At 42.5% G+C, this 23,124-nt stretch overlaps 5 protein-coding genes across 5 annotated transcripts; 1 reads left to right on the plus strand and 4 right to left on the minus strand.

Annotated features, from left to right (window-relative positions):
• Nucleotides 1–502: 502 nt before the first annotated feature.
• MELLADRAFT_68392 (uncharacterized protein) lies at nt 503–3,551 on the minus strand (the record flags this gene model as incomplete). Its single annotated transcript, XM_007416925.1, has 8 exons — nt 503–585; nt 668–1,040; nt 1,106–2,185; nt 2,247–2,384; nt 2,464–2,540; nt 2,618–2,769; nt 2,906–2,985; nt 3,549–3,551. The coding sequence occupies 8 exons, from the start codon at nt 3,549–3,551 to the stop codon at nt 503–505; spliced, it is 1,986 nt and encodes a 661-aa protein (XP_007416987.1).
• A 244-nt stretch (nt 3,552–3,795) lies between these two features.
• On the minus strand, nt 3,796–4,649 carry MELLADRAFT_73335 (uncharacterized protein; the record flags this gene model as incomplete). The annotated part of the gene is made up of 1 exon (XM_007416931.1): nt 3,796–4,649. The coding sequence occupies one exon, from the start codon at nt 4,633–4,635 to the stop codon at nt 4,300–4,302; it is 336 nt and encodes a 111-aa protein (XP_007416993.1).
• A 334-nt stretch (nt 4,650–4,983) lies between these two features.
• Nucleotides 4,984–9,583, minus strand: MELLADRAFT_79414 (family 1 glycosyltransferase; the record flags this gene model as incomplete). The annotated part of the gene is made up of 16 exons (XM_007416935.1): nt 4,984–5,079; nt 5,176–5,195; nt 5,279–5,683; nt 5,776–5,814; nt 5,908–5,938; nt 6,043–6,060; nt 6,144–6,213; nt 6,286–6,399; nt 6,505–6,704; nt 6,820–6,948; nt 7,048–7,481; nt 7,553–7,621; nt 7,749–8,464; nt 8,530–8,603; nt 8,673–9,311; nt 9,373–9,583. Coding segments are annotated over 16 exons (3,213 nt in total), but the record flags the coding sequence as incomplete, so codon positions are not given.
• A 3,835-nt stretch (nt 9,584–13,418) lies between these two features.
• MELLADRAFT_73336 (uncharacterized protein) lies at nt 13,419–15,413 on the minus strand (the record flags this gene model as incomplete). The annotated part of the gene is made up of 7 exons (XM_007416932.1): nt 13,419–13,796; nt 13,878–13,952; nt 14,017–14,421; nt 14,486–14,605; nt 14,684–14,785; nt 14,891–14,955; nt 15,068–15,413. 7 exons carry the CDS (start codon nt 15,341–15,343, stop codon nt 13,613–13,615), a joined length of 1,227 nt encoding a protein of 408 aa, XP_007416994.1.
• A 4,126-nt stretch (nt 15,414–19,539) lies between these two features.
• On the plus strand, nt 19,540–20,527 carry MELLADRAFT_112495 (uncharacterized protein; the record flags this gene model as incomplete). Its single annotated transcript, XM_007416966.1, has 2 exons — nt 19,540–19,906; nt 20,112–20,527. 2 exons carry the CDS (start codon nt 19,540–19,542, stop codon nt 20,525–20,527), a joined length of 783 nt encoding a protein of 260 aa, XP_007417028.1.
• Between the last annotated feature and the right edge of the window lie 2,597 nt (nt 20,528–23,124).

Below are 23,124 nucleotides of genomic sequence, written 5' to 3' on the forward strand. Positions count from 1 at the left end.
CGAAGATTTTTTTGAATTTGTTCAGTATTAAAAAATACGTCAAAAAAACTAACAAACTTGAAACCCCTCGTCATCTAACATCCCTCAAGCACAACACCGATGAAATCACATCAGGTTGTACCTGAAGATAGCGATGAAGATTTAAATATTTCATTACCTTCCACTCATTAAGCTTTGCTTGGACGGCTGATAGTATACTGGTGTATCTATCTAAACACAAACAACTCTCGATCCTCACAAAAACAAAACTCATTAAATAATAGACCCAAATTTCTTTGGATTGGTTTTTTCGTGGTATCCTCTTAGAGAAGACTTCTTGCTCGCTCAAAAGAAAAAAAATAACAAATAGGAAAAAATGATCTAGAGGAAGTTGAGGAAGTTTGGTTTCTTTTCGTTCATCTAGTCCAACATAAACATCTATGTCTTTTTTTGGGGGTTGTAGAGAGGTTTATTAAATTTCAACAAAAGGAAGTAGAAGAAAAAAGAAGTGTTTCATTGTTTTTTAACGAGCTGTTCCAGCCATTGCCTTTTGCATAGCTCGTTTCAGTCCTAATTGGCACTTCTTGAGTTCATCAGCAGTTGAGTCTGTGGGAAAAGTGAACAAGTCAAAGAATGATTAGGTCACACGTCAAAGTCACATGATTAGTACAAATGAGTGAAGACTTACCCTCAATCTCAAGCTTCTCAAGAGCCTTGGCAAGTTCAGCTTCAACAGCAGCCTTGTTGTTTCGCTTGATCTTCATACCGATTTCAGGTGATGTGATGGTACCTTCAACCTGTGAGATGTATGACTCCAATTCTTGCTTGGCCTCGTGTTTGGCAGAGAACTCCTTATCGGCTTGCTTGAAGGATTCGGCATCTTTGATCATCTGATCGATTTCTGATGATGAGAGACGACCAACGGAGTTGGTGATGGTGATGTTTGCTCGTCGACCTGAAGTTCGGTCGAGGGCGGAGACCTTCAAGAGACCGTTTGCATCAACCTCGAATGTACATACAAGTTCGGCTTGACCACGAGGTTGAGGAGTAATTCCAGAAAGCTGTTCGAGATAGGTCAGTAAACAATCGATAGTCGCTCGCAGAATAGAATGAATGAAGAACATACCTCGAATTCTCCGAGCAATCGGTTCTCCTTACATGTGACACGTTCACCTTCGTAAACAGGGAATGTAACAGTAGATTGGTTGTCCTCGACCGTGGTAAATGTTCGGGATTTGTTGGTGGGAATGGGGGTATTTCGGGGTACAACGCATCCAAAGACGTCACCTTGCATGGCAACACCGAGGGAAAGAGGTGCGACATCGAGAAGCAAGAGATCGGCGGTCTTCTCACTGGTCTGTCCGGTAAGGACAGCAGCTTGAACAGCAGCACCGTAAGCAACAGCCTCATCGGGGTTGATGCTCTTGTTGAGCTGACGACCACCGAAAAAGTCGGAAACCAAAGATTGGATTTTGGGGATTCGGGTCGATCCACCAACCAAGACGATCTCCTCAACCTTGGACTTGTCAACCTTGGCGTCCTTCAAAACCTTGTCAACGGGATCCAGAGTAGATCGGAATGTGGTGGCATTGATCTCCTCGAAACGAGCACGGGAGATGGATGCAGAGAAGTCGGCACCCTGGAATAAGGAGTCAACTTCGACAGTGGTCTGGGTGACTGAGGAAAGGGTTCGTTTGGCACGTTCACAGGCCGAACGGAGACGTCGGAGAGCACGTGCATCACCATCGATGTCGTGCTTGGTTTTCCGTTTGAATTCGGCTTTGAAGTGCTCTAAGAGAGCGTTGTCGAAATCTTCTCCACCAAGATGGGTGTCACCAGCGGTGGCTTTGACAGCAAAGACTCCACCGGTGATAGAGAGAAGAGAAACATCGAAAGTACCACCTCCCAAGTCGAAAATCAAGACGGTACGCTCCTTCTTGTCCTTCTTCTCACTGGCCTCACCTAAACCGTAGGCAATAGCAGCGGCAGTAGGTTCGTTAATGATACGAAGAACATCAAGACCAGCAATGGCACCGGCGTCTTTGGTGGATAATCGCTGAGAGTCATTGAAGTAAGCCGGGACGGTGATGACGGCCTTCTTGACCTCTTTGCCCAATTTGGTCTCAGCGGTTTCCTTGAGTTTGGTCAAGACCATTGCTGAGATTTCTTGAGGGGAGAAAGTTTTGGTCTCGCCGAGATATTCGACCTGTAGGGTGAAAGATGAGACTCGAGGTGCGATCAGGAGGATGAACTGAATGGGTACTGACTTCGATGAAGGGGTTGCCATCTTTCTCGATGACCTTGAAAGGCCAATGAGCCATATCCTTCTTGACATCTGAGTCATCGTATCGACGTCCGATCAGACGCTTGGCGTCAAAAACAGTCATCCTTGGGTTCATGGCAGCCTGAAAGAAGTGTTTTAAATGAAAGAAGTTAACATCATTCAACTGATCCGCGTATATGGAGCCGATACGCGTGACCGACCTGGTTCTTGGCAGCATCTCCGATCAGACGTTCATCCTTGGTGAAGGCAACGTAAGAAGGAGTGGTTCGGTTTCCCTCTGAATAAGGGTGAACATAGAAAAGGTAAGGTGTCAAATCAAATCGGAAGTGAGAGGTTTCGACTAGAATGGCTTACGGTCGTTGGCAATGATCTCCACTCGATCGTTTTGCCAAACACCCACACAGGAGTAAGTGGTTCCGAGATCGATACCAATAGCTCCAACAAAGTCACCTCCTTCGACATCGGCAGCAGGGATGTTGCCATCGTTGTTAGCTCCGTCGTTTGACCTGAATAGATGAGCAAGTATGAACCATTTAAAGGACAGATGAGCAAACAGCAAAGTAAACGAGGAGTCAAATGACCCAAGATTGGTCGTTCAACTGGGGTTGATACGAAGGATAAGATGTCAGAGAGATACCTCACATTTTATGAGAAGTTGTTTGTTTAGATTTGGAAGAACGGGGCAAAGAGGTAAGTCGAAGTTGGAAGCGAAGTGGATGAGGCTGAGGGGTGAGAAAGTCTGGTAATCAAAAACCAATTCACGGCACACGGGGGAAGGAAAAATTTACAAACTCAAAAACACTAAAAAATTCAAAAAAATGGCAAAAATCAAACCACACAGGGTAAAACACTAGTATGCTGCGGAAAGAAAGTCACTGCGGTGGGTGCAATCAAATCAAAATACAGAAACACCAATTCATCACTTTGGTCCAAAACTCAACGAACAAATTGTTTCCACCCAGATTTCCATCACACTGAGCTACCCCTTGGGAACTCGGAAGAAAGCCTCGAGTTCTTCAAATGACCTCCTTCCTCCTCGCGAAAAGGCATGTACTGTCGTTCTTGAAAAGCTTGTCCGAGTTTTCCCGCAAAACTCGAGCAATTTGGCGGCAAAACTTGGACAAGCTTTTCGAGAACGACAGTATGACATTGAAGCAGATCAAGTGACTAACTTGTCTGATAGATCAATAGAAGGTGTCGCACTGGGCATGGGTTTTGTTGTATGTCAACCACTTCAGTTGAGGAAAAGTAGTACTCAGTACAATATTTCCTGAATCCAACTCACCATGATCGGCTATATGTCAAGCAATGGAGGAGAGAAGTTGACTTCTTTTGCTACCTGAAGGTTTTGATAGTTTTGACTCCTTTGAGCGTAATTTGTCAAGTATGTTCGATACATCTCCTCACTTGCAAATATCTCAACACGAAAAAAGGAATTTGACATAAGTGCGCTGAAGGTGTTGTGATTTTTGACTCAACTTTATTCTTCTGTGTATAGAAGGATTGATGGGTATCTAAATAACATTTTTTTTCGCAATATATTGTCCAATTTCACTTCTTGATCAGTACGATAAACAAAAAAATCAATCAAATCAACGAATTCAAAGAATGTCATAATGAATACTTGAAAAAAACTTCACAAGAAAAACATTACAATAAAGATCTATTTAACAAACATTTTGACTTGTAATTTCATAACTCGATGCCTTTTAAACTATTAGTCTTACTAGTGGTTTAAATATCAAAAAATGATAATGTCCTATATTCTTAGCAAAAGTCTTTTGAGCAGTACAATAACAATAACAAAAATGATAAAAAAAACAATGAAAAAGAACGACAAAGAAAATTTTAAAACAATCACAATACAAAATTCATCGCGAGAAAAAATAGAACGAGAGAAAAAGTAACGATTTTTAAACGAAAAAAAAATGTTTTCTTGCAATGTAATCTTGATGCACAAACAAAACTCTTCCAATAAAATTTTTATATCCACCACTACTACCACCATCAACTTCAACCACATCACTATCTTTCTTTCAAGTTAGATTCTCACGATTCTTCTTTCCAGTATCATTAGGATTCAAACCCTTAGAACTTCGATCAGATGTTTTCTCTTTTTTATTTGAATTAGGATGGACAGAAGCTGAAATCCTAACCAAAAACTTAACAGAATGAATCAATTTTTTAAGTTTTCCTAATGAGACACTACATCCTTCACCAGGTCCGATCCAAAGTTTTCGATGATTGGTTTGATATCCTTCATTTATTTTCTTCTTCTTGGTAGTCGTCGTCGTCGTCGTATTAGTATTGGTTTGAGTCTCTTCTTTTACATTATTAGGTTTTATGAGTTCTTTTGGACGTTCTTCAACCATCGTATCACTTGTAGTTGGAACTGGAGGATGATCAGGAGCGATCTCCATCTCTACATCAGCTTTTGATTCTTGTATGGGTTCCTGTACTTTCTTTCGTAATCCTAATGTCAAATCTATCGAACCGAGACTCTTTTCAGTAGACCTAAGGTGTTTAGGAGCAGTACGGCGGATTCGATGCTCAGTACGTTCGAGTGCAAAGTCTAAATGCCGGTATCTACATTTTGCAAATTCGTATGTGAGCAAAAATTCTTCTGATTGTAACTATACCATCACTGACACGAATTTAACTGCTGTGGAAGGTCCATCCTCAGCTCTGATCCGTTCACCTACTTGTCCGGCCTTTTCTTTCAAAACTCTATCCTTAGTAGCCTTCACAAAAGCCTCGCTTAAGCAACTTGTGGTCAGATGGTCGACTCGCATACCTGCACCCAGTCGAGTCACTCGCTAAAAGAACCTTAATCAGTCCCTGCCATTCTTCTATCACAAGGAGTTCAATCGGATCGTGGTGTTGGGTTGGATGCTGGTTTTGAAGATACTCACATCAGCCCAAAACATTTGATCTACAGAAAATATTTTTAATCAGTGTCTAAAAACTTAAGCTTATAAGATATTAGCTTTACAAAAGATGAGAAAAGATACAAACCTCCAAAGAAAGGATGAATGAGCGTTGGAAGCCCAAATCGAAGAGATATCCCAGTCGTCCCAGCGCCACCATGATGACACGCAGCATCAATTTGAGGAAAGAGCCAATCATGCGGAATCGAGGAAAGCACATGGACTTCTGGTGGGACTTCAATAGGCACTGAGTCCGCTGAAGTAGTCTGTGTACGTTCACTCCAACCTTTTGCTACAATCGCTCTCACTCCTGCTTGTACCACTGCCGCATAAATTGCTTTGGTCACTGCCGCGGCGTCTGGAACGGTGATACTTCCAAAGCCTACATAAATCAAAGGCTGGCCGTCGGCTCGAGCAGACGCGATAAAGGCTGTCAAATCGGGTGGCGGTACATAGTTCCCTTGAGACTGGTCCAAAAACCAATAACCCGTCACTGGAGGATCAAGATGCCACATGCAAGTATTTAGTGCCATTTTTATTGCCGGAGTTTCGACTCATAACTATTTATATTGAGTCTAAGCTTACCATTGATGTGGTCACGCCAATCCAATGGCTTTGGTACAACTAAGAAACATGCCAATTTTTCAATCAAATCACATCAATAAAAAGGATACTCCAAGTTCATCATGGCAGTGCATGTTAAGTTTGATTACATACCTGCAGAGCTGAAATTATACAAGAACGGAACCTGTGATGATGATATTCAAAGGAATCATAGATTGAGGGTGGAAGGTAAATCCGTCAGTCTTTGATTTTGACAACGGCAAAGTAGGGAGTAAAGCCTTATCGAACCTTGTATGATTGCATTTTCTATAGATCAATCAAAATATTATATCAGAAACCTAGAAACTTGAAGCGAAAGATGAAGCAGTGGAGATGAGATGATAACCTACTTCCAATGTAGTAGGCGGAATGCCCAATGTATTCTTCCTCCACCTATTGACTTGCCCGGACATCGCTCGCCTGATCCAAAATACAATATCAGATTGAAAGTGTTCACGGATCTCACATCTTGATTACAGAGGAGCCACTCACCAAATCAAACTGTCAAAAAGCGAGTAAGATAATAAGTTATAAGTAGGTCCCAAATCGATACTAGATGCAAATGCCTGAGGATAAGTCGAAGTGCTAGTCCATGTCATGGTGAACCTACAACCCAAACACCACTTCGTCAACTTCACTGAAAAAAACCTCATGCCGAAGCATAGTGACATGATGTGGACATCCCTAGTAAATAACATCAAATGGACTCACGCTCTAAAATACGGAATTCGTAAAGCTTCAGCGATATGAATACCCGAAAAGGTTGAGGGACTCTCGATCAAGATTTCGGCTTTAGATTCCGTACAAGCATTCCAAGCTTCCATGAACAAGTCATCAAGCCATTGTCGAAACTTGCCTAACCCTTCTTTGAAGAAACCAGGACTGAAGAAGGCGTGATCAACTGAAAGTTTCTGCATTAACACAAAACAATTATATGGTATATAAGCCTAGTGATCACAAATGCCTTTGAGAATGTCCCAGCAGTTCATATTGGAGTGAAATTGACTCGAAAGTATCAGGACGAACCATTAAAGCACCGGGGTCGCCACCCAGATCCTTATAGAGGATCCCAAAGGATTCAACCCATGACCGGTATTCGGGATGCGATGCGATGGTGACAATGTGTCCATCTTGCATCAAACGTTTTGCTAGGCTCTACAATATCGTCACAAATTGCCACCGAATAATCAAGATCCGTGGAATACCCATAGGCATAAACAAATTGAGAGGACATGTGTGATCACCCTAACTTACTATGTACGGTTGAACATCGCCCCTCGAGCCAATTGTCATACACGTGATTCGGTAGGGTCGGGTGGTGGGTTCAGGTTGCACGAAACCAATGATGGCCGGTAAACTCTGCCTCTGACGCGCTGTTAGTGGGCTTGGCGGCAGACTTTCATCCGGCGGGCAAAGTAGATTATGAGTCGGAAGCGAGCTCTGACGGCGCGCTGCTCGAGCGCCGGCTTCACGGACACGATCAACTGCAAGATTAATGACCTTTACGGTCTCATCTCGCGACGCTTGAGATGAAAAATCAAGTCGAATGTCTGCAGCTCCAGCAATCTCAATACTGAGACCCGAACGAGTAAATCCGAAAGCCGAACACTCTTTTGCTTCTGCGATATCCTTGAGCGGGATTCTCAACTTCAAATCCTGGCCGATCACCACTGCTGGTCGCCAGAAGCCTGGGATAGAAGATATCACGAGCTTTTGAATATGGTGAGCAATGACCAGGTGATTGTGGATGTCTACTTACAAAAATAATCATTGCTGATAGACATATTCCCAAACGATGGCAAGGTTCGGACGAGCGAACATGGACAGACTAGTAAAACAAAAAAGCAAACGTCAGCATTCGCGACGACTATGATAAGAATCATCCTTGACCGGTGAAGGAGGCGAAACGAGGCACATTGTATGCGCAGGTGGGAAGGCGAGAAAGATAAACTTACTATATAGCTTTTGATGGGCTTCCAATCCAAAAGCTTTTACAAATCCTTTGGCCAAATCACTCATGTTCTTGTCAGTAGACTCATATGATGCCGACTCCGTTAACTTAGTAGGGTCATCGACGTTTTCAGATTCGAGATCACGAGGTTCCAAGACTTCCAAAACGGGTAACGGGGTTCGATGAGCCGTACTGGGTTGTGATTCGGTCTGCGATGATGAGATCTCCATCTTGGCACGTACAATCGCGTCGATGATGTTCTCGTCAAAGGGATCATGTGAGAGTAAATAAGCCATCTTGATTCGACTATGATCTTTTTCGTCAATCGGCTCTTCGACTACGCCACGACTAAGCGCTTCGCTACTGTCAGTGTAAAACGGAGAAAGTACTCCAAAATCTAGTTCAAAGGTCATCATCTTGGCGATATTCTCAAAAACCTCTCGATGAAGTTTGCGTATCCTTCTTAACGGGAGTGAGAGCTTAATCTGATTCGAAAAATGAGTTTTCAGACTAAAGAGAGCTTGCACAAAGTCATGATGCCAAAGTGCCGTGGATTCCGCTGTATCAAACTCAAGATGGATTACATGATCATCCATAAGCCGGAAAGAAAGTGTCCGGGGTTCTTCTGGAGAGATTGGAAGAATCCGTTTGATGTCAGAGAGGTGGAGAGATGAGAGTGGGCGAAAGAGCTTGGTACTCGATCGATAATCGGTGATTGAGCTGGAACAAAGAATAAATTCATGCTAAGGACTTTACAACTCAATGAGAACCTTGGCTGTACTCACTCTGTCCTTAATTCTACCCAGCGTCTTTGCCGCTTGGAGAAGCGTGCACCAGACTTGTACGTAGCAGTACCGCTCTGAAGTGAAGAAGATGTAAGTATTGATTATCTAAAGGTAAAATGATAATCAGAAAGTAAGATACTCACTCGAATGAGTTTCCCTTTATCTGTGATTGGAAGGTAGGCAATGTAACAAAGTCGTCGATCTGTCAGGAGAATCACGCCTTTTACGATTACACTTCGGTAAAGAACTCCCGCCACCTGACCGATCCAGCTTTCAGACTCTGGTTGACCAGAGGCATCAAGTCCAGACCATGTACCAAACTGTTCTTCAAGGAGGCGAAGACGGTCATCAGGAGTAAGTTCCGATTCACGATCGGGACTCGAAGGGCGATCGGCTTCGGGTAAGATATCATTGAGGATTGAGGTAGGTTCTTCCAATAATTTAAGAGTTCGGGTAGAAGGGGAAGAGTTCTCAATGAGGGGTGTATGAGTTTTTTGGATAGCAATCTCGGCACAATGAGTTTGTCGTTCGATGAGTTGTCGAGCTAGGCCATCAAGATGATGCCTCGAAGGATAATCGAGTGTGGATGCGCCACGGATCAAGGAGGAGGAAGGGTGAACTGGTCGGGTGGGCGTAAAAAGGAGACCTTCTTCAGTGTTATCATCGTCATCACTTTCCTCATCGGATAACATAGCCCGGGGCTGTTGAGTTGTATTTGGTGACCACAATTCTGAATCGTCTGCCAAGCCATCATCAAGATCTTCGTAAGGGTTAAGGGCAGCCTGTTGAAGAAAGATTAGTAATTGTGGGTAAAGAGGTTTTGATGAAATAATTCATGCTGACCGCTTTGAGAATTCCAACCATAGAAGCCGTACTACCCAAACCATTAAGACCATAAGGTAAGATGGGATCATGAAGACCGGCTGCGCTGGCAATAGAATTCGGAGGTTCTACTGAGGATACTGCAGATGAAGGCGGAGATTGAGGTTGAGATGAAGTCATGATTGACAAAATAACGGTTTTGAAGTAGTTTGGTAATCAGGATCAATCAGAATCAGAATCAGAATAGAGTTTTGATTTTGTTGAGATTGAGTTTGACTGCAAATGGAAATTAGAACAGTTGTTGAACTGATGCAATCCCAATGAGTAAAATCAAATCAATTATAGCTGAGCCGAGGGATAGAGGAGACAAATCGATGGATTATTAAAAAGCAAGGGAATACTTGTTAGAACAAGTAGCAGTCTGGATTAAGAATAAGGCACCAAATCCACTTTACCATCAAGCGTGGTGGTCGGCACTCCAAACTTGAACTCAACTTTTAGGCAAATTGCTTCGCCTCGATTCTCCCACTGTGTGAATGCGAGATGTCACTGGGATCACATTACAATATATGTCTCACTCCGTCCGTCCGGCCTAGAGGGAAAACATCATCTGGCAACTCCAACCGAGTGCATCGTTCATACACATGTACACAGGAGATGACCTTGACGCCGTGCCACAAGCTGAATTCAAGTTTCTTAGACTTGGCGGATGATCGGATTGTAATTTGTACCATTCCTGGGGCGGGGCCGGAAAGTTCAGATCACTTGACGTCAACTACATATTTGAAGGCTTTCGGGGTAAAGGTCGTCTAAATTAAGGCTTGGACCCGGCCCGGCCCGGCCATCAGAAACTACGCCGATCAGGCCCCTTGTTTTTCAGCTGCCCGGCCCGGCACGGCCCGGCCAAAAAAAAAATTCTCGTAATGTGGCTCAGCAACGTGGAAATTGATGAAACCAGGTGCCTTATATCACTCACCATGGCTCCTAAACACCCCCATTCCTCCAATGATAGTGTGATCACAATCTCAGACTCTCCTTTACAAGTCAAGCCCGCTGCAAAAAGCAAGAAAATCAAACTCGACAACTCACACAAGCTCTCATGGGTCTGGCAGCATTTCATAACTGAGTACGATAAAGGGTCAAAGGAGAAGCAGAACATCTGTCAAGTCCCTCATCCATCTGGAGGAGGTAAAGTCTGTGGAGCGGTGTTTGCCGTTGATAAATCTTCCAGCACAAGATCATTGTCCCGACATCTGGAACGCCGACACGAGATATACGAAAACACTGTTGCCGAAGCTGGGATGATGAGGGACTATGTGACCAATGGGAAGATCGAGAAGGTACATTGATAATTCACAAGCTTCATATGTCCTTTTTGTGTCCTCTTTCTGACTATTGTATTTTGATCCTAGCCTCTCAAGCTCACCCGCGAGAACTTAAAGAACAAACTCCTTCGCCTCATCATCATGAAGGAGCTTCCGTTTTCTTTTGTCAATTCTCCCGACCTGCGAAAACTTCTTGAGCTGTGTAACCCTGCTGTTACACCACTCCTTGTTGGCTCGGACACTCTTGGAGATGCCGTCAGAAAGAACTTTCACGAAATGAAAGGAGTGATGGAGGAATACTTTGAAAATCAAACATTGGTCAGCATCACCTGTGACTGCTGGACATCTCCGAATCGAAAATCAGTCTTGGGTGCCACAGTCCACTGGATCAATGAGAAATTTGAACTTCAAGAAGTCATATTGTGTCTCAAAGAGATCGAAGGCGAGCATACTGGTGTCAACATTGCCAATCATCTTATTCCTGTTCTTAGAGAGTATGGACTCCTTGAAAAGGTTTTCTGTGTTGTTGCTGACAACGCCAGTTCAAATGGTACAATGGCCGATGCTCTTCAAGCAGTCTGTCCAAACTTCAAGCAAGATCAAAATCTCCTCGGATGTGCTGCACATGTCATCAACCTTGTTGCTCGAGATGGACTCAAGGCATTCTCTAGAAGACTTGGCGAAGATGGACCAGTCCCACACGACCTTGCTGTTCTTCTTGAACCGATGCAAACCTCTGACGTCAACTCGGTCCTTACTCGGCTCCATAAGCTCATTGCTTGGATTTACAAATCACCTCAGCGCTTACAGTCTTTCCTCAAGCAAGTTGAGGCAGACTTAGGCTATGCGCTCAACCTTGTCCGCAACGTCGACACACGATGGAACTCCGACCTCGATTGTTATCGCCGAGCATACCGGTTACGGGTTTCTATCAATACAAAATGTCAAAATGATCCCGACTATAGGCAGTACGCCTTGTCAGAGGATGAATGGAAGCTTATAGGACACCTTGTCGAATTTCTTGAACCTTTTGAGATTGCCACCAAAGATCTTTCAGCAAGCAAATACCCAAGCCTTGGCGATGTAATTCCAGTATACGAGTGGATTATCAAGAAGCTGAATTTGGTATGTTTTGTTCTTGATTGTATTTCTCGATCAACTTTATTTCAACTCTCACTTTTCTTACTGAATACGCCGTACTTTTCTAGAGCTGGTGTAACTACGAGGCTCAAGAGCTCCGACAAGCGATTCAACCAATGAAGACCAAGACCGAACTGTACTACGAGAAGGTCCTCAAAAAGCCAGCGTACTTGTGTGCGCTTCTGCTTGACCCACGTAGCAAGGATCAAGAATTGACCAATGAAACTCTGGCCCTTGCCGGCATCGATCATCGTGACGAGTGGAAAACACACTTTCTGAACGAGTGTAGTAAATTTCATCAAGATGGCCAATTGATCACCCTCGAAGACCCTGTACCACCACCCGAAGATCGCCCCCGAACCTTTGTAACCAAAAAGAAAGCTCAAGGAATTGAGGCTGAGCTACAAACATACCTCTCGACCGAACGAGAGAACGAGGATTATCACCCACTCAAGTTCTGGCGCGAAGAGGGGCATCGATTCCCCATTCTATCCAAGATGGCGCAGATTTTCTTAGCTATCCCAGCGACCAGCACCCCATCCGAGCGATCGTTCTCATCTGCGGGTAGGACCATCACCGATCTTCGCAGCTCAATGAAAATCTCGACTCTCGAAGCAACGGTATGCCTCAAAAGCTTTGATAAATTCATCAAGTAGATTCACTTTGTATTCATACAGTACTTAAAGTTATATCTAAGATGTGCTCCAACCTCCTCACCTCACCTCATCGAGTCCATCCCCCTTTCCGAGCATCTGAGCTCCCTGTTTAGTGCCACCAATATACATACAGTAGTCAAATTCAGCTTATAGATGTGCCCCAACCTCTTCTCCTCTCCTCAACGAGTCCATTTGCCCTCATTTGACCCCTTTCCGAGCCTCTGAGCTCCCTTTTTAGTGCCACCAATCCCTCGGGCCCTTTCGGGCCGGCCCGTCCGGCTCGCCCGAGAGCACAGCGCTCACGGGCCACATACCTTTTTAAAAGAGTCGTTTAAGGCCCGTGCCCGGCTCGGCCCGAGCCCGCCCGGGTGGTCCTGGTGCCGGGTCCAAGCCTTAGTCTAAATCCGACCTGTTGTGAAGTTGGATGAGAGCAAGAAAACTGATTGATATCCATGCACATGGAGAAATTGCAAAAAGCAGTGAGAGCAACCCCAGTAATGATGGTGATTTATTTCAAGTACAGACTATGGAACACTTCCAAATCAGTATGAACTTGAATCACCTATCGCTTGAGACTTCGAAGCACCAGGTGCCACCCCCACAGTCCACTGAGCTACATAACAAAGTCCTTCTCACGCGGCCGAGCAGAAGGCTCAAGCCTCGGGCCTTTGCCGACGGACTTGACAAGTGTGGGCAGAACAACTTTGGCAAGTCAAATCCCCCAATTACGAGTGCAATCACTGATGCTGATATTGCAAAGCACGATATATTTGCTCTGAGTGGGCTGCACTCCATAGTGCAGGACCCCTTTGTTCCTTTAAAACCTTTCAAAAATCTTGATCATCAATTTCTTCTCAAGACCAACCTCAACATCACTATTTTCGTTTTCTGAATCACACTTTCTCATCTTATCTTTTACAATCTTTCCTTCAGAAGAGAAAAATTTATATATGTAATACAATTTCAAAACCCATCCTACTTGAACATCATAATTTTCATTCTTTTCTACTTTTTTTGTGTGTGCGTGTATAGTTAATCATTTTTTGTTCTACTCTGCTTGCACTATATCAACCAATTTGCCAAGGAACGTATTCAAAAAAATAGAAGTAAAAAAAACAGTACTAAAAGAATCATCTCATATCAAGCCATCACTTCTGCTATGGATTTCTCTTTTTGAATCGACTTTGATTCTTGATCACTAGGTGCTTGAGTACCTTCAAATGATCCTAAACCTCTGATACCCCAACGTTCAAACATACTCAAATCTTCATCCCATCCTGATGTAGGAGTCGTTAACATCCTTTCACCCGTAAAGATTGCATTACTACATTAAGAAAGAAAGCCTTTAGGGTCATGACAATCTCGGATCCAAAAAAACGTGTGTTGAGTTAAACAAGAAACTTACGCTCCAGCCATATAACACATGGCTTGTTCTGCCTCAGTGAACGTATTCCGGCCAGCCGCAAATCGAACAATGGACCTGGAAAAATATATCATTAAGCTTTCATTGTGATTCAAAAGATCAAAAGCATTCACCGACTCACGTGGGCAAAACGATACGAGCGGTAGCAATGATACGAAGAATGTCATGAAAGCTAACACGTTCCCTTTCACCAAGAGGAGTACCAGGAATAGGTACAAGAGCATTGACCGGAAAACTTTCAGGTGGTGAAGGCAGTTGACTCATCTCATAAACTAATCCTACTCTATCTTCAGGTGTTTCACCTAATCCAATGATCCCACCGGAACAAACTGAAAGACCAGCAGCACGTACATTCTCCAAGGTTGCAAGTCTTTCATCATAAGATCTAGTAGTGATCACTTCGGGATAAAACTCTCGAGAAGTGTCTAGGTTATGATTGTAAGCTGTGAGTCCGGCTTGTTTAAGTTGTTCAGCTTGTTCGGGTGATAACATTCCAAGTGTCGTGCAAACCTCCATATCCATAGCACTGTGAATGAATGAACATTTTATCAATATGTCATCAATTCCAGGCGATCAACTGAATTGCTTACCGCACTTCCTTGACCATCTCTAGAATACGTTTAAAGCCATTTTTACGCCCATGAAGATCACGCCATGCGGCTCCCATACAAAATCGGGTGGATCCATTTGCTTTGGCTTTACGTGCTTCACTATAGAAGCCAACCGTGACTGTGAGTATTTATTTTGAAAAGTGATGTAAATAGGGGCTCAAAGAGATCATAACGCACGCAAGAACTGGCTCAATGTCAATCAATTTGGAGGCTTCAAGTCCAGTGGAGTATCGTGAAGATTGAGCACAGTAAGAGCAATCTTCTGTACACCCACCTGTCCTGAAAGTGCAGGAAAAAGAATAATATCCAAAAGATCCATAAATTTTTGCATAAGTAGGTAATTTACAATCTAGACATTAAGATACTAAGAAGGTGATAACAGACTTGATATTAAGTAAGGTGCATAATTGAACTTTTGATGGATCGTGATGTGCTCGATGAACGGTAGCCTAAGAGATCCATATCGTGTGATGGTTTTTTTCAATGAGACAAAGCTCAATATCGGTTCACGTGCTCTTGATTTCGATTGAAGACAAGGTGCAGAGAGAGACAAGCACTAACGGCACGGAAGACGAGTTCCATGAGAGGTGTGTCATACACCTCTTGAATTTCTTGCCGTGACCATTTTCGAGAAGGAGCAGATCCAAGGGTATCGAGTTTATCTAATGACGTCCTTTGTGAAGTGACCTCTTCAGGTATAGCGGTTGCATGATTTCGAGTGGATTGAAAGCCAATGAAGGAGGCACCACGTGTACTACGAGCGCTTAGCCGAAGCCCGCATGGAAGACTTTTGGGGGTCAGACGTAAGGCTTTCAAGGGTATATTTCGAGAGGCCATCTTGCAGGTGTTGAGGATGGGTATGGAGTTGACTTTGAAGCGAGGGTAAATGTTGTAAAACGCAGTCAAGAGAATCGTCAAGAGAAGAGATTGGGGCAAATCAACCGATCGGACAACACATGTAACTGACACACTCAAATACTTTCACTTTGGGTATGGCCTGTCAAGAACCATAGTGGACACAAAAACGCTTCAAGTCACATAGATCCACAACTTTAACTTTGTTCAGTACGTGATTCAGATTGCCAGGTCTTTGCTTCTGTTTGCTTCGCCTTGGCTCTTCTTTGCTTGGCGATGTTGTCACTCCAAACAGACACAGCCTTGGCGGTTCTAGTGGCAATACTCAATCATTCAAGTCGTATGTATGTACAACTAGAAAATTCTTGCGTGATGAGACTCGAAAGACGAGATAGATGTAAGCACAACGCTGACTCACAAGGACCACAAGGACTCACAAGGATTTGGAATGTCGCTTGCATGGTGGTAGGTATGAAGCATTGATCCCTTTGAAGCGTGGAGAGCTTATATGTACCATCAAACGCAATGCAAAAGTAAAGAAACGTGTTCAATCACTGATTGGGGTTCAGCTCGTGATAAGATCTCATAGCACGGAGATGTAACAAGTCCCAAGGGGTTAACTTCGCTGAAAGTCATGAACTGCTATGGACAATATGATGAGACTGTTTTGGCGTCACTGCTGCCTTGGATCCAACGAGCCATATTTCAATTTGGATGGCGAACGGAATTATTGGGATCAACTTGATTTGCAAGACCAGAGCAACATGGATCACATCCATGACCACCAACTCGGTATACATACATATTTTCATCTATGGGTGATCAGGCGTGATCAGGCTGTGATCAGGCGTGTTCATCCTGGTCGATCCTTTTGGTAGGTGATTCCAATCTCTTTTAAATAAATCTGAGTACATATATTTAATAAAATGATATGTATGAGCTCATCACATTCCTCGACGCGTTCTAATGTATTGACTTATAGTGAAGTGCGATTGAAGAAAGATCCGCAGACTAAGCATAAATCGAGTTGGAGCTTCGAGGTTATAGCTGTTATAGCGTGATGATCATTGATCAGTGACTAGCTATCTGAGCTATCATTATCAGCAGGTGTATGAGCTGGAAGCGTGAATCGACATGAGCAAAGCGGTGAAATTGTGCCAACTGGAAAGGTATAAAGAGGCTCAATCATCGCCCCTTTTCATTCAGCATCCTCAACCACTTCAACTTCACAACAACACTTGCATTTCAACTTTGCATTGCTTCTGGTTTAAGCTTTATTCGATTTCATTCAATCAAATCATATTTCATCATGCTTTTCTTCAAAACCATCATCTTTGCCACTCTCGTCGGTAAGCGAACTCACCAAACACTATCATCTTTGGTCTTTGCCTGATATGTATCTGACTTTTATATTCTGATTGGCTAATTTAGCCGCGATTTCTGCTGATTGTAGTAGTCAACAGTGAGCTTCATATTTGATCAGTGGTCTAGATTTTGTAGTCACTGATATAAGTCCATCACAATAACAGAGCAACTGATCCAACAAAGACAGTAGGAAGTCGTCGTCGATCTGTGGTCGGATATCCACGCAACATCAAGCGGGAGTAAGTGCTTATCTGTACTTTTGACTAAAAGTCTTTCCAGGTGAAATTAAAGAACCAAGATGCCTTACTGACACGTAACCGTGCATCCCTCCCTCGTCAGGAACTCTGCTGAGCGCACTCAACATACTGAAAACAACAAGCTTCGTCGAGATGAAGGTGAGAACATGCGTCAACAAAATCAGAATCAGATGACAAACCAACTATAATCAAGTGACGAGTGACGAGTGAGTGTCTATGATTCAATCTAACGCCATCCTCCGGTTGATTAAGAGTCTTTACTGACTTATCAACCTAATATCTTCAGTACCATTATCTAACACTCAGGTTAACGATGCACAAACAAAATATCAATGAGTTCATCTCTGCACATTGAATCTTGATATCATGCGGCTGGTTTTCTGCTTTGATTCATTATATCTTGTTCTTTGTAAATGTTTTTCTTGGTGTGATATATGAATCCCTCGTGCAGCTGGTTCTTTACTTGACTTTTCAATGTCCATTCTTTGGCAATACATAGTGTTTTATGAGGAGTTTAGTTTCAAGTGGTCGATGATGGACCAGTCTGATCTTTGATCATCATTGTGAGAAGCTAGCGTTGGACATCTTTCTCTGAGTAACAATAACCTTGCCGTGAATGATATTCCTCCACCACTACCATCTTAAAAGCACCAGTTCAAATATTTAGATGAGATACGAATTTGAAGAACATTGCTATCTCGAAGCCTGGTGCTGGGTCCAATAATCTCGAAGAAGCCAAATGAGGATAACCCTCACAGCACACTCCATGTGCAGTGTATCACAACTTCAAGCTTTGTGCAAATATTGAGCCCGTGACTGAGGAATATCCAAGATGCGTTGGAATGTTCCTTTGATTGAGGTAGCTTTGTTTATAAATATAATAGTATTAAATAAAGGAACTGAGAATATTAATGGAGAACAGTAGAAATAAGAACATACATTGTGATAAGGGTTTTGATGGATCTGTCTGAGATGTAATCAACTTTTTTGCATATACCACTATCTAAAAAGTCAAGATTATAGAAAACAGTACACTAAGAATATGTGGCAATCTAGTGTGAACAAGAACACATTGGTATCTTTTGGGTGTAGACAAAAGGAGCATAGGGTTTTTTGTGGTGAGCAATCTTGCTGGGTATTTTTGTTTCAGATAGAGATGATGTGGAATCTATTTTCCATGATGCAGTTGAGACTTTGTAAAAAGTGCAGAATTTACTGTCAGTGATGAAGAAGGAAAAAGAAAAAACAACCCCAGAAGATCAACACTTCCATGATTGTACTATGAAGACACAAGATTGGATTGAAGAACAAACAGTTCTCAAAGGCGGACGTGGCTGTGCAAGAGGGACTCTATTTGACACTGGTGGCCAAAGGAAAACAATGTCTGTGAGTTCCATCTGTGCCAGAGAAGGAGTGGATGAGAGCTGAGGTTGGGCCAGAACCCAAGCCTCTGGGAGAGAGAACAGAAGACTGAAGATTTTCATGTTCACCGTTTCTGTGCGCCTCATTGCACTCATACACCTCAAAGATTGAATCTGTAAATCTTTTTAAGCTGAACACTTCCAAAAGATATAATCTTATTTCATTTTTAGAAAAAAAACATATTAAAATGGCATCACCTTCAAACATGACTCAATCAACTCAAGGAAGAACTGACACCTTCAACAAAGACATAAACCAAATTCTATCCAGTCATGAAAAAGAAAAAGTCAACAACAAAAAGTTAGTACAAGCAAAGGAAGAGGTGATGCCACTAGAGGAAGAGGTGAAGGCAGAGAAGAGGTGCCAGCAAAGTTAAATCAGCAAGAGTGACAAGAGCCACAACAAAAGGTCAGGTCAGTCAAGCTATAAACAAACAAACTGATGAAGAGGATTAGGATGAAGGTGCTTACAAAGATAAAGACAAGGAATGCTTAACAGAAGATGAGGATTAATATGATAAAGATGGATAAGCGGATAATAAGACAGTACAAAGAGGTGGAGATGTTAGTGAAGAAGAGGAAGAGGGAAAAGACCATATATTTTTGGGTATGTTTTTCACTCACCAAAAATACATTGTCACACACTAGTTGTTCCACTCCTAGTATCCATTCATCCCTAGAATCCCATCACAACATGTCACAGGCCATATCCTGGTAAGACACTATGTTCCATGAGACAAGTCAAAGACATAATCCTATAATAATGTCCAAAAATTATGTCCTAATAAAGAAGCTAGACCCATAGCCCAAGGCTAAGATTGATAACCAATGACCTTTCCTAAATCATGTAGAGAAGAAAAAAACCTGCAAATTCCAAAGATAGTGACATTCCTGCAAACTTTGATAAAAAGTCCTCAATGTGTGAAGTTGGAAATGGTGTGAAGACAAAGTCTGAATCCAAAATCCTGAAACACTAGAATAACACTTAAAAAATTGTATAAAAATCCAGACTTCTTGATGAAGTTGAATGTTTTTGTGGAATTCAGAAGAATACAAAATGTCCTCAATCAATGTTGCACAAAGAGTGAAGTAGAGAATGTGTTGCTGATAACAATTTTGGTGCATTGGATATTGTATGGTAATAGGCAATGAAGCAGAATTTGTAATGGAGAACACTCACATTTCTAGAGAACACAAAAGATATGTTGCTGAGTTATCGAAGAACTTTAAAAAGGGAAGTATTGGAATACTCCAATTGCTCAATGGTGCATACCAACAATGGTGTGAACAAGTTGGTTTAAAGCCACAGCCTTTGCAAATGGTAGAGTGTTTTAGCAATGAAGAAAACAAAGAAGTAGAGTCTGGAGCTGTGAGAAGTAAAGGACCAAAAAGTACTTCCAACAAGCTGGCTAAATCAGGCAAGACAACAAATCCTGGAAAAATCAGTCATAGATTAGCTGACTTGTCACTCTACTGGGATAGTAAAATGGTAGATTGCTCTGGTTATGTACCTTTGACAATCTTTGTACTGGCCTGGCTACTTGCAGACAAGACTCATATGGTCAACCTAAAAAGATTTAAACTTTGCTATTGTGCCATCCAAATTGTACTTCTTCTGAAAAATTGAGAAACCTCATAAGATGTTCAGAGGCCTTAGCAAATGGAACCAAATTTTCATTGAATGGTTGACCTTGTCTCTTCTGCTAGTAAAATATTGGAGAGCCAAATATGGAAGAAAAGACATCACAGTCAGGTTAGAAGAACGTTACGCCATGCTAGAAATGAAAGCCAAAATAGATGAAGTGTGGGCATCAGCCCTTGGGTACAACATAACTCACTGGACCAACATATGGAGCCAGATTTTGCCAGACAGGGCCTTGTCAGATGTAGGAGAGAATAATGTAAAATCAATGGAACAGGCTATAGCGGACTCTAAAGCAACAGGTGACCACAGTTACATTGATGATCCTTACTTAATTGGAGGTGCCTTGGAGAACATGTGCCCATGGACAGGCAAGTATCAAGTTGGCTGGGACATAGAAGGTTCAAATGGTATGGAACAAGTAACTGTTATACCAGCAGGAAGGCTTTTATTGCGCTTGGCTCCAACCGGCAGAGCTTAGACAGATGTCCCATTTGCAAACACCTACAATCATAATGGACAACAGCAGTCCTACTACAAGAATAAAAATGGCAATAATCAGTATGAGAAAAAAGATCAAGGAGGAAGTAGTGGAAAGGTAAGAAGACATAGAATTAGAGGAACTGGTAGAGGAAACAGTGGAAAAGAAGGTGGCTCAAGAAGTAGAGGAGTCAGGAAACCTAGTGCAAGAACCATTGTGCATGATGTGGTGGTCCCTAGGTTTGGAACAGGAGTGTTATAAGTGTTGAATTCAGTGCAGGCCAGTGGTAGTGGAACTGTCAACCATTTGTGAGTATAACTTACCTTTGTACTCTGTCTCTTCCTTATTATCCTATATGAGTGTGTAGTAATCCATCCCTGAAGGAGAATGGCCTGCATGAGGAAATACACCAAACCAAAAGATATGAAAAGTGAGACAAGATAAAATAAGTGAGACCTCCTATGTGCCATACCTTCTGTAGTACTGTCAGTTTGCCAGACCAAAACACCAACATGAGAAGTCAACCAAAGAACACTGAAGTGAAAGGGCAAACTACACCCCCAAAAACACCCCCAACCCTCCATGCAGAGCACCAAGGTGATATACAACAAAGCAGACCTCAGGCCAACATGACAAGAGAACAAGAACCTCCAGAGCCAGCAAGGAAGTTCAGTCAATTCCTGATTGAAACACACTATGAGATGAATGTGGAGTAATGGATTAATTTAGCCAAGAGCTCTGGTCTGGAAGGCTGCAGACATCAAACAAGGCTTCATTGATGGGAGCACTCAAGGTATCCCTGAACAATACTGGGAAAAGAGGCAATGGGAATCCCCCAAAAACCATGCATCAGCACTCACCACCAAAAGTGATATAATGAATCACTTGTACAAAGAAAAAAGAGAGGGAATATTTACAGACCCTCACCAATGAATAGGTATATGCTGAATGTGGTTTCTTCAGGTGTAATCCAATGAGGTGTGTCATGAACAACAATGGACTATTACAGATGATCAACAACCTGACCTTCCCAGTCTGAGTTGAAGATACATCATCCATGAACTCAATGGTAGACATACAGGAGTTTGATACATTTGGAGTGATTTTCATGCTGTTGCAAGATACTTTAGAGAAAGCCTTGGGAAGGCATTAGAACTTGCCATATATTACTGGGAAATAGTGTACAGACAAGCAGCAGTGACAAAATAAGAATGCAGATATCTTGCCATCAAGTACTTTAATAAGATGATATGGATAGACACCGGCCAAGCTCTGTTTGAAGGAGTGGCCAGATGTGGTAAATTTGGCGAAGTGGCCGGCATATGGGGACTGTTGATACCAAAACACCTAAAGATTGACCATATTTTCAGGTGGTAGATGATAATGTGATATCCCTTAAAATCTCATAACATCTTATTATTACATAAAAGCGTGTTGCTTTGCCTTGACTAGGTATAGGCTTGGTGAGGCAAAGCTGTATAGTGGGAGTTGGGTCTTGTACAAGGTAATTTGTCTTCCTTACTAAAAGCAACGGTGCCACTGTTACTTTACTGGTATCGGTATCGTAGCAGTATCGTAACTGGTGTTGAGTATTATATTGATGTTACTCAGTATCGGGTTTCCGATATGTTACTTGGGCTAGGTCCTCATAGGTATCGAAGTTTTGATACCAGTATTGGGTATCGTAACTGAGAAGCGATACAATACCCTGTATCAGCCGATACTGGTATTGGGTATCGATGGTATCTGACCAAAACCCAAGCCCGAGTGGAACTGGCTCCGAATCGGAGGCAGCAGGGGATCATGAGCTGCGCTATAGTTTCAATTATTGTATAATAGTCATTATCGCACCTATTCAATCCACCCTTTTCTATCGCTCAGACATGGCTTGGCACATCAACGTCACCAAATGGGCCAACATGTGGTCAGACCCACCTGAAAACGAAGGAGGAAATTCGATAGAGGTTAGAATCTTTTATCATTTGGTAGATTTTGAAAAGAATACTGACCCAAACGATTTGTTACTAACTTTTAAATATTATTCTTTTATCTTGTTTTATTTCTCATTTGATCAACTTCCTCCAAGATGCCTACGTCTCGTAAAAACCGTGATGATGCAAGCTCGCAACCACCATCTCCTACTCCCCGTCGCACAACGCGTGTTACACCTCTTCGTCAAAGGTCTTCCTCCATGATTCAACCTCCTGCCGACTCGAGATTATCAATTCAATCAGAAAGCGAATATGAATCCGACTTACAAAAAAACCTAGTCAACAAAAAAAACAAGCATAAAAAACGAATTGAAATCGAATCAGCCGTCGAATCGGAGTCAGATGCCTCTCAAGCTCAAAAAAACAATAAAAAAAAAAGCAAGCGTCAACGGATTGAATCTGAATTAGTGGATGAATCAGAAGGCTCAGTCATTCTAAGTCGAAGCAATAAGCAAAAGCGAAGTAAGACAGCGGTGGCGAAGAAACCTCACAAGAAAAATCAGGTATGTTACATTTCATGCTTCACTTATGTGGCACCCGATTCCTATACACAGCTGACCTCAAGTTCATACTATTGTCTGTGTAGAGGTCTTTGGCCTCACCCGC

This window comes from Melampsora larici-populina (assembly GCF_000204055.1).
Source record: "Melampsora larici-populina 98AG31 unplaced genomic scaffold MELLAscaffold_66, whole genome shotgun sequence".
Taxonomy (NCBI): domain Eukaryota; kingdom Fungi; phylum Basidiomycota; class Pucciniomycetes; order Pucciniales; family Melampsoraceae; genus Melampsora; species Melampsora laricis-populina.